At 40.7% G+C, this 11,876-nt stretch overlaps 1 protein-coding gene across 1 annotated transcript; it reads right to left on the reverse strand.

Moving 5' to 3' along the window:
• Nucleotides 1-4,577: 4,577 nt before the first annotated feature.
• On the reverse strand, nt 4,578-8,648 carry LOC115575071 (phosphoinositide-interacting protein-like). The gene is made up of 2 exons (XM_030406864.1): nt 8,632-8,648; nt 4,578-6,773 (listed from the first exon to the last, which is right to left on the reverse strand). The coding sequence occupies exon 2, from the start codon at nt 6,764-6,766 to the stop codon at nt 6,380-6,382; it is 387 nt and encodes a 128-aa protein (XP_030262724.1). The 5' UTR covers nt 6,767-6,773; nt 8,632-8,648; the 3' UTR covers nt 4,578-6,379.
• Between the last annotated feature and the right edge of the window lie 3,228 nt (nt 8,649-11,876).

An 11,876-nucleotide genomic window follows, 5' to 3' on the forward strand; every position in this document is an offset into this window, starting at 1 on the left:
TCCCCGCTCAGGTCGCCTGCCTGACGCCCACGGAGGAGGGGCGTGGTGCCCGCTGAGGGAGGGGCCGAGCGTCTACCTGGCCCCCACGGTCAGGTTCATTTCCTTCTTCTTGGATCAGAGTTCCCCACACTGTCACTCCCTCACTGTCCGGATCATTATTCTGACTTATTGATTTGACTGCGAGTGAGACCTACCCGTGGATGAATCACGAGAAGTTACCCTCCATTTCACTTATCAGTACAGCTGATAAAACAGGCAGGCTATGAATTAAAGCAACATATAGAAATTTGGCATTTTATACAATTTGAATCACCACACAGCTTCTGAGTGCAGCACTACTGTAGTAAATACAAGAATCCAGCCTTCCTAAGTTTCTGTAGGACCTATAGAGCCTTTCTCAGTGATGGGAACTACAAGGAACCTGCTTACCTGCTCCACCTGCTCCACCTCGACTCCACTGATGGAGACAGGAGGGTGTTTGTGTTTCAGCTGCGTGGTTTGGCTGATGTTGAGCAGCAGATTGTTCTCTGTGCACTCTGCAGGACTGCAGACAGTATTACATATAACAACGTGTATTAATGTATTAATCATCTTTCTGTTGATCATATGTAATTAGATTGTTATATGACATGATAAATTAAACATACCCCGCCTCTTTCTGTTATCTATACAAGCCTGTGGCTAGTGTGTTGGAGTAATGTTATGCTGCTGCTCTGTGGATTTCTTTGTGAACTGACTGGGATGGGATTTTCCACGACTTTCTGTACATTCTTGAGTGCCTCGTATCACTTCTTGTCTCTTCTCTCCACTCACACAGAGCAACATCAGCTCACATCAGTTAGAAATGGAGTCCGCTAACATAACTGGCCACCAGCACAACACAGAAGTTCCACTGAGCCCCTGTACAAATCAACCGACTGTGGAATTGGCTCAACTGTTTTTACCTTGTTAACTGGTCTACATTGTGTTTTTTTTTATTTTTTATATCATACAAGAAATATCATAAGCAAAATAACCAGTCAATGCAATGAACATTTTTGCTTTGGAACTGCAATGTACCAAGGACAGTCCAACGTAGCAGAAAGTCGGGATTTCATATTACAACCCTCAGGAACTAATCCTGTCAACTCCTGCTGGGACATTCCATTTTGTTAACATAAGGTGACTGGGAAAATTGCTGTATACATGATAAGTCAGGTGTGCAGATGTAGCTAGTTATATGTATTTTCTATTCTGACTTCACAAAATGCAGCTACATTACACATAACTTCCAAATATGAAATTGTGATGAACAGAGATGAGTTGTAATTATTGCCAGGAGATGGAATTAAAGAGTTTGAACAATGGAAGTCACTGTCAGCGTCAAAAATAATGTTAATGATATGATATATTACAATGACTGCAGAGATACAGGCTGTAGCCAGAGCGCACTGCCCCATAGGTTCACAAAAAAAACACAAAATACAACACAATGTATGACAGAATGTGTGTACACGTGCATATGTACACATTTACACTGATTAGTGAACTTACACATATAATAACCTAATCATACTGGCACTTTTTGTCACATTACACGGACAGAGCAACAAACTAGAAATGATTCAACAGTACACAGTGATGGAATGTAAGTAAGTACATGTACTCAAGTACTACACGGGAATATTTTCATTTTCTGCTACTTTACACTTTCCCACACTATATTTATTTAATAACTTGAGGTGTTTTTTTAAGTATTGACTGGCCCTATATTCCAACAGTGACAATGGAATATGTTTACAGCAGCTTTAAGTGCCTAGTTTCTTCACATACCGCAGGCTGCCATACAGCCATAGTGACCCCAGTTTGACTCCAGCTGGTCAGCCCAACTTCAAGCTCTCTCTCTCTTGCAAAAATGTTTTGATATTCAATGCGCTGTATGCATGATTTGTAAAACACTTTAATCATCACGTCATACACTTTTGATAATTCTTAAAGATGGCAATATTCGGGAGCTTATGCTCTGTTTGATGATAATCCTCATGGCTTTGGTTCTGCTCATCAGTGGTGGAGGTAGTACTTAGATGCTTAGCAATAGAACACATGTAAAAGTACTTCAAAATGTGACATGAGCAAATGTATGTGAGTAAGTGTTTTCACAGCACTGACATTTCTGAAAACAATGTTTCGATAGCACAGGGGAAACTGCCACAATATTGGGGGCGTGACATTTCAGATTTTGGTCCTTCAGATGTGTCCTGTAAGTAAAGCAAAACTGCATGTAGGTTCATTAACCTCTGGAGGAGGTGGGCTGCGTGGGCACTACAGCGGTGAGTGCTTCCACTGGCTGTAGGAGCGAAGAGCGAAAAAACTTGTAGTTTTGGGGAATCAATACCGCAAAAAATCTGTGTTGAAACCATTTCAAATATTCAGCATCGTTATTTATCAATATGTCGACTTTTGACAACACTCATGTAAGTAACATTAGCACAATTTGCTTGAAGTAGCAAAGTCTGCTAAAAGAACTCAATGCAGACAAATGGCCCTGTGATCTATTATCGAATGAGTCAGAGTCATTGTCTGTCTCAACTTCAACGCCGCAGGTTGATGGGTGTTTGTATCGACAGTCTGCAGTTGTAAGCAGAGTGTTTGTGTAATGAAGTAGAATACAGGCCACATTTACAGACTTAGAGTTTGAACAGCAAATCTGTTGGTCGTCTCACTGGACATTTACTGTGGACAGATGCACATGCTGCAGGTTAGAGTACACCAGATCTGTTCGTTCACTGGCCTTTTGCCTTGAGCCACAGAACAAAGCTGAAGCGTGTGTGTGTGTGTGTGTGTGTGGAGTTTGGGAGCTCTGCAACCAGCAGCCCGTTGACCTCAGAACAATCAGAGATGGTTACGTTGCATGCATTCCTCTGCCTCAGTAATCCTGTCCTAAAGGATTTACCCGGCCCACTAGCAGCCACAGTAAAGGCTTATGGAGAAGATGACAAATAAATAAATAACAGAGAGCAACAATCAAACAAGGGCACAGTGAGACAGATGGGCATCATGGTGGTGGGTCAGCGTAAAAAAACAACAACTCCAGAATATGAAATCCTCATCAAATAAAACAGAGGAAATGAACACAGGAAATGTAAGCTATGTCCACAGCACACCGCCTTTAAAACCGGCAGGATTTCTATATGTAGAGGGGTTTGCAGCATCATCCGCACTCTTTCCCAAAGTAGTGTGTAAAATATCAAAAGTTTACTAGTACCTACATTTACTTCAGCGAGTTAGTATAGCCATCGCATAAAGTTTGGGGAACCACAATGGAGTGCTGCATGGATGACGTATTTTTGTACTCAAAAGTTAGCATCACCCTGGTTCTCCTCGACAAGACACCTTGAGAATGTTTCTTTGTAATCAGTCATTTTTATTGTATTTAAACAAGAGAAAAGAAACCACGCCAGGTAGCCACCATCACAAGAAAACAGACAAGACACAAACAACAGAAAAGGACACAAAATCATACAGTTAAACAAGAGAACAAATCTAACTGTGCTGACACAGACTGGACTAAAGAAGATGAACAATACAAAACAACAGCAGTTAATTATAGATACAAAAATGACATAAAACATACATTCACACATACGTAACTATACTTTGGCAGATGTGTAGGTAGTTAAACGGCATATATCAGCTCAAAATCATTTCCTATGGATTTGAGCTGGTATGTTGTTACACAGTTATGTTAGGGACCTTTGATAAAGGAGATGGAATTCCCCACTTTGCACTGTATTTATCTACCTGACTGGTCAACCTACAGGAAAGGCGCTCATGTGCAGCCACAGTACCAAGCTGAGAGAACCGCATCCTGACTGGCAGCAGGGAGATCGCTTTCCATTCTGTTACAACACGTCTTCTCCCCAACATGAGGAACGTCTGGACCCAGTACAAACAAGCTCGGGCAGAATGGGATATCTAATTTGAGCACAATTTTTCTATTCTCGTGTAAAGCAGTCCAACATTTTTTGTGGGGGTTAGATTTAAGATTAATTGAAATTATTTTCCAAATCGATTGCATGTTGGCAAGTATAGGACGGGTCTGCGCTTCATCAGACAACACTGCTGTGACAAAGTGGAAGGGGAACCTTGGAGAATTTTTCAGTTGGATTTCAGATTCGGCCCTGATCCAGAGCTATTCACCGATGAGGAGGAGGAGAGGAGAGCTCAGAGATGACCTGAATTTACTGTAATGTTACAGAAAGGTAAGTGAAGCCTTGGGTGAATCCTGAGTTCAGTGATTGACTTGAATTCAAACACACAGACACACACACACCATCAGTGTGTGCAGTTGCTCACTAGTTTACAGCTACTGTACAATAAAGATTATGTTGTTTTGGGTGAAAAAAAGCAGTGTTGCAAGGAACATGAATAAACACAAAGGACCCCACTGCCAAACTCCCTTTGCTAGTGGTGAAAACGCCATTCAACAACCAAAACTGCTGATGAAAATCTATGTGAAGGGAAGTGATCTGATCTGATTTGGGGGTGGGGGGAGAGTGACGCAGACATTTTTATTTAAAATGCTTATTTGTTTTTGCTTGCTATATATTTTTTTAGACATGAATTGTTATTGTTTTCCCTCTCTCCCCATAGCTGCTTGCTAATTCTATATTGCATGGACATTTGAGATGACTTTGTCTTATTGTATTGATGATCCATCAATCTGTAACCCCACCCTGCATATTTATGTTTAACAATCAATAAGAAATTGATCCAAAAAAAAGAAAAGAAAATCTATCTGAAGTGACTCAGACACAAATGTTAAAGAACACGGTAATGTTATAAAGTTGTACTCGTTAAGTTTAGTCTTGTTCTCCAACTTCCTTCCTCACTCTGTGACTCTCCTGGAAGTTAAAGTGACAGGCGACCTAATGGAACATGCAGATGTCTCGGGTTTGAACATTGTTGGAAACATTTGGGATAATGTGAAATATATAACAAAGGTCTAATTGTTTTTAGACATTTCAAGGCAGAATACTTACTTATTATATATCTAAATGCAAGGCTTACATGGCTGTGAGTCAAGTGTACAGTGTTTATTTAAGTTAGAACAGAGGAAGAAGCAGGAAGTTATCCAGAGCTGTGAATTACAACAAAACAAAATAAGAAAAGTCTTGCCACACATAAATAACTGGAAATCTGGTGGCTCCAAATTGGACTTTTAAACATAATTTAAGTCTTTGAGATGCCAGTTTTGGATCTATTAAGGAATGTAAAAAAACATAAAAATCTGAACCAGCAGCCACACAAAGCGACATTCTTGTAGCCAAGCTTTGCAATGACACTGGTGGCGCATCGCACGGTGTCATCTTTGCTAGTGTCGTGTTTTGATGGAAGATTGCAGAGCAGCCTAATGTGGAAGCGAGATTGAAACGCCACCATGGAAAAAGTTTCGTCGGGTTGAGGAGGTTTAAGGGAAAAAATGATCAATCCTTTGTCAGAAGATGTCCTTCACACGTCTTCGGGGACACAAATGTGATCTGCCTTCTCTGCAAATAAGTGAGTGGAAACATCACAAACTGGCATGGTTCATCACGGCCCAGGTAAGGAAGGCTCTACAGCGGAACATCACTGGTACCATCTACAGAGCATCAGGGACATCAGTGAAGTGAGACGTCTGCACAGAGCTGAAAGACATCCCCCACTCAACCACAGTGTGTTCACCCTGCTGACATCTGACAACACATACAGAAGTATCTGCTGCCGTACCACCAGACTACAGAGCAGCTTCACTCTCCAGGCTGTTGCACAAAGCACAAACACACTGTCACAACTGTTTCAGCACATTAAAGATGATATTAAGGAGACGACTCTAAGTGTTTACACAAGACAAGTGCCTTCATATTGGGAGATAAAATAGTCACACAATAACACGCATAATTAAACCATATACGTAAAAAATCTAAAGAATTAAAAAAACAAAAAACACTTTGGGAGTTCAGTTTTGTTTACAGGTCAGAGTTTTCTGGTGTGGGTATCTCTAAGTCCAGGCCACTGCCCAAACTGGAAATGGCATCAACTGATTAGCTCACCAGACAGAAAATGTACTGAGGAGAACATGATTACAGACTGCATGAGAAAGTGAAACTATTTGGAAATTCCCTTTTTGATTGTCCACCTTGAGAGATTAAAATGAAGTATGCTTCAAACTGAAGCAGCAGCAGAGGCTGAGACTGCTGACTTCAGGTCCCTGGTGTAGGTCAAGCTCCAGAAACACTGGAGCTCGGCAGTGTCAAACCTGTACAGTCATTTTCCCTAAAACTGTCACGCACTCTTGTACTAGTGCTGTGTGCTCTCAAAGCAGATGGTTAATGGGTCCCACAGGTTCCAGTATTGCCCATCAGTGGTGTTTGTGCTCCACCTGGAGCTCCTTGCCATGGCTGACCTTGATGAGCGCGTGGTGCTCCAGGCTCTCTTTGAGCACGGGAATCCAGACCAGGCCAGTGACCAGGAACATCAGGCCCGCAGCGAGGAACAGCGGCCCAAGCAGGTAGGGGATATTCCCCACCTGGGTGAAATAGAGCAGGGACAGGGTGGTGCCTAACACAAACAGCAGTGTGCCGAAACTGACGGCCAAGATGGGCTTAAAGAAGGGTAACCAGCCGGATGGAGCGGCGCGGCCCTGACAGCCATCCTGGAGAGGGTGGAGCGGTGTGGAGGCCTCAGTGTCCTCCACATCCTGGGAGGAGGGGTCCATGGGTGAGATGGTGACTGCTGCGGGGACCATGGTCAAACTGAAGGACACAGTTGAGATTAGATGCACCACAACACAGACCGGGATACAAAAAACACAACACTGACATTTCTCTAAATACTTCTCATTGTTCACAAGTCCAGTGAAACGCGGTTGTAGACTCTCTGTCTGGTTAAAAAAGGGAATCATTTGCTAACATAACTACACACACTAGTTTTTATCAATATCTCCAACAGGAAGAAACAGAGCATTTGTTTGTGACTAGTTTCAAATGTGGATTAATAAACATCTGCTGCTCCAGTTAATATGTGGAGCAGCAGGATGGTGGATGTGGGACTGAGTCCACATATGCTACAGTGTGCGTGTTCATGGTAATCAAGGGACATGTCACCCAGTTCAACAGCATGACTCATGAATGTGTTCAGTAGTTTTTAACAACAACAGACTTTTTCCTGCAGATACTGTGACACGTGAAAAGGAAGTGCAAAAGGAAAAGCTCAGGTTTTAAGTTAGATCTTGGTGTTGTTCATGCTGGCTCACTGTGTCACTCACCCTCAGCCTAATCTTTTAGCCTTGGGGACCAGCCTCTTTAACCCCGACATATACAAGAGGATTTGAAATTGGTTTGAAATTCATTGGTTTTAAAGCATTTTTTGCTGCTTGTCGCTCACTCGTCCCATTCCACAACTTAACTCAACCAAACAACCCGTTATATTACCAAGTTATTTCTTTTCTTTTACTAATCTATTTTTCATATCTGTTACATTTTAAACCTAACCTAAGCCCTCAATGAAACCAGTGTGTAATCTTTTGCAAACAAACTGTTCAATGACAACAGTTTGTTATGTAGTAATCTCCATTATAAAATCATGTTTCACAGAGAGGCAAACCTCGCCTCACCCTTGCTTGTGAACAAATGAACCTTTTGAGGATGAACTTGTTACCCAATCATGATACTCTCACCTGTTATCAAAGAACCTGATTACCTGTGGAATGTTCCAAACAGGTGTCTTTGGAGCATTCCTGAACTCTCACAGTCGGTTGCTCCCCCTGCCCCGATTTGCTAGATTGACTGATATATGACATATTTTGATTTATAAAATGTTGGAAACAAAATAAAACAAGCAGTACTGTTTTCAATTGAGAATAGGTATAAAAAGTTTTTTTTTGTTGTTTTTTTAAAGTAGGATACATTCCTCGTTAGTTTTCTTTTTTTATTTTCTATTTACTATTTTAATCCCGCAAGGGGGAATTCTTTTTTCCGCTCACATTACACACACTGGCGTGCACACACACACACACACACACACACACACACACACACGCAATGTATAGAGAAGATGAGTGAAGGGGCTGCCACACATGTTACTGCACCCAATGAGCAGTGTTAGGGGTTGCTCAAGGGGCACCTCAGCAATGCCCAGGATGTGAACTAGCATCTCCAACTACAGTCCACATCATACTTTATTTGGTCTGAGTGGGACTTGAACTGGCAACCCTTAAGTCCCCAATCCCCTACGGACTGAGCTACTGCAGCCCCAAAGTTATGTTTGACACATGAGATTTGTTGACAATAAGAACACATTTTGAATTAGGCAGCACTTATTACTAATGATATTATGATTATGATGATTAAAATCACTTTTAAGTATAGTATTCTAGTCGAGTGTGATGAGGAAAACATTTGAATGAAGCCTGAATTCTAAATAAGCATCATGATGCACAACAGCACGTTCACCGTGAACAACTACATCCTCTCAATCAATCTGCAAAAATACAGATCATTGTATTGATCTGCAACGTCACATGAATTAAATAAAGGATTCATTCATCACCTGCATGAAATAAACACATACACATTAAACGATAAAAATGTGAACTAGTGGTCTCCAGCTTACCTGAAGCCTTCCTGTGTGTCTCTCTGTTGGACGGACAGTGACCACAGACTGACTGCTGCTGGACAACTGCTCTCATCAAAGCCACGCCCACTGTATCGAGCTCACCCACCACCCACCACCCACCACCCACAGCGTCATACTAATCCACCTGCAGGAGGATTAGTGACATTGTTATATAATACAACATACATAAAGATTAAAATTGCACTAATTAAAAAAGAAAAAAGGGCAACCTATAAGAGATTGAAACCAGTGGTGGGAGCAGAACACAGGTCGCAAAACAACAATCCAAAAAAGTTTCAATTCTCAATATTCTGCTCCAAGTATTGAAAGTAAAAGCAATCAACCTTCAGTCAATAGAAATACATATAAAATGTATTATTATATTTGGCTATTTGATTGTTTATACACATCCATCACAGTCTAAGTCATGTTCTGTTGAGGTGAAGCTTATTTTAACTACTTTATATTGAGATAGGTGCTTTAGTCCAGTGGTTCTCAACCTGAGGGTCGGCCCCTTCAAAGGGTCCCCAGATAAATCGGAGGTGTTGTGATATGATCAATTGGAGTGGACACACAACTCTGTAGCCAAACTTCTCTCTAGTCTTTGTTTTGTCTAAAGATCCCTTTGGATCACATTGTGTTGTTGTCTCTGTAGTACAGGCTACATCAGGACATGAAACAGAGCTTTATAGTTAGAATAAAGAACGCGCCTGATAAAAAGCTCTGCAGTCACCTGTTGTTACAGTTTAAAGGGGCACACTGCTGTTTTGGAAAATTAATTCAAACTCAAATTTTGATATTTAAAATATTAATGAGGTAATAATACAAACTTAGAAATATGTATTTGTTTTCCAAAAGTAAGTAAACAAGCGGTTCTCAGAGGAAAATGAGGTCCCAGAACACTGTTTGAATCTAAAAAGGTGGCAGGGTCCGCCACATATAAGCAATGCAAAACCAGTCTATATTGTGTTGTCCTTAAAGGTCAGTTTGCTTATTCAGAGAGAGAGTTTGACTATCATAGTTGGTTTAGACGGAAAATAAATCAGCCAATGAACTTCTTTCTCTTCTCATCAACATATATTCCTTAAAACTACAAAGTTCGACTATATGTAATAACTATCAGTGGATAATAAGCACTGATACATGATTATTTCAGAAGTGTCTTCATGTATGTATTCTATCAAAAAATGTATGTTTTAAATGTAAAAACTTAATGTCTAAGCTGCCTAACAATGGCACATTTTATAATTCCAGAAGCAAGCTGCTGGTTCTTTCTACCTCCTGTCTGTCTCCAGTGGAGAGGCTGCAGCACCCTCCGGTGTCTGTAGAGAGAAGTGAAACAGCTTACAGCACCTGGTATTTCAAGTCGTTCCCGCATCGCAGCGCTAACCAGGCCCGACCCTGCTTAGCTTCTAAGATCAGAAAAAAAAAATTGTCCATATTCTGGCTGGTAGGGCTGTAAGCAGCAGCTGTATTTATAAAGAGCCCTTTTAATATGTTTATAACACACACTTATTCAAATGAAGCCATGTGAGAAGTTTAGAGGGGTTTGAAATTGGGAAAGATTACACTTCTGGACACCTGACCAGTGACAAGGGGCTGCAACACAGACATTTTTTGTTTAAAGGCCAAATAGGAATCACTTTCACAATATCTTGTATTGAACTGGAGTGATCATGATTTTTGCATTTGTTAAAGAGTTTTTGTATGTAAAATCGCAACCTGAAAAGTACCAAACTGGTGCTTTATCTGTCAGATAAATGTGACGGAGTAAAAAGTAACCTCAGAGATGTAGTGTAAGTGTAACAGACGTAATCAGGTAAACGTCATTCAATCAAGTACAAATACCATAAAGGTACTTAGTTACTTTTGAGTAAATACTGCAATTTCATGAAAAAGTTGTGGAGCAAAGTTGCAAAAGTTACATATTGAAAATAAAGTAAGGCCATTCAGAAAACATTTGGAGGCTTTTGAAAAACCGTCCAATTCTTTAAATGAGACAGCAGAACGGACCAGTGATGGATTCAACAACCTGCTGTAGAAAACTGCATAAAAACACACTGAAACAAAGTAGGTCCTTTGGCGTGTGTGTGTGTGTGTGTGTGTGTGGGGGGGGGGGGGATTCTCTAAATCTTCTGTAAGTTAAGTATACTGTTAAGTATGTATTTTTTCAGTATACTGTGGCACTTCTTTGACTTTCAGCATGCGTTGGAAAATTACTATACTGGAAAGCAGCTTGTGAATTAATTAAGCATGAGTTGAATTAATTGGGAATAACAAGAGTGATAGTAACCAGTGAAACATGTTCACCTTGTGACAGCAGCGTTCTGAAGCTGGGGCCTGTTTCAGAAAGCAGGTTTAACAGTCAAGAATAGATTAGACACAGTGATACAAAGTAGTCAGTAACACTACTGTTAGTGATTTGCAGGTTAAAATACAGTACATGTAACATTTCTAGACATCCATTTGGATCTTGGCTCAACAGCATTTTGTGCCTTTATGTCACCTTTCTTCAACAAATGTGGTAGATTTAAACAGTGAAGTTAGTCTATGTTGAATACCCACTTTCCAAAACTCTGCAGCTGCACCATGATCCTGCTCACAAACACTGATAGTCGCTTACAGGAATCATGTTGAATCAGTGCAATCACAGAATGTCTGAGAAATTATTAATTGATCCTATGCAACTAAACCATCTCTAGTTTTTACAATTCAAACTTAGATTACACTTTATATGCAATAAAATGTTCACAGAACTGTTCCAACAAACTGCCAGCTGTCTCGTGTGCACACACAAGCAAATATTTGAAAGAAGGCAAATGACAAAAATGAACAATGGTGCAACAAGAGCTGACTTCCTAAGTAATAAACAAAGATTCCGCCAGGTTTTTGTGCAGTAAACCTGCTCAAATGCTGCAATGTCTGCTTTGATTAAGTCTGCATCAATGAGGAAATACAGCGGTGTGTCTGGATGTGTGAGAGGGAGGAGACAGATGGAGAGAAACTGTTTTTGAAGAGAACCTTCCCGTTAGCAGGTTAGGGAGAGGTAACTTAAATTCAGAGTTTGTCATCTGGTCAAATTTTCGTCTGAGTGAACCCGCTTTCTAAAACAAGACGCTGTTCACCATGATTTCCCTTAACAATGTTTAAATGGAAAACTGCATTTAAAAGCAACCACTTGTCAGAGTTTCATGTAACCCACTGGGACTCTGAAATATCAAACCAGACAGAGGAATGTGCTC

The sequence above is a fragment of the Sparus aurata genome, chromosome 23 (genome assembly GCF_900880675.1).
Source record: "Sparus aurata chromosome 23, fSpaAur1.1, whole genome shotgun sequence".
Taxonomy (NCBI): Eukaryota; Metazoa; Chordata; class Actinopteri; order Spariformes; family Sparidae; genus Sparus; species Sparus aurata.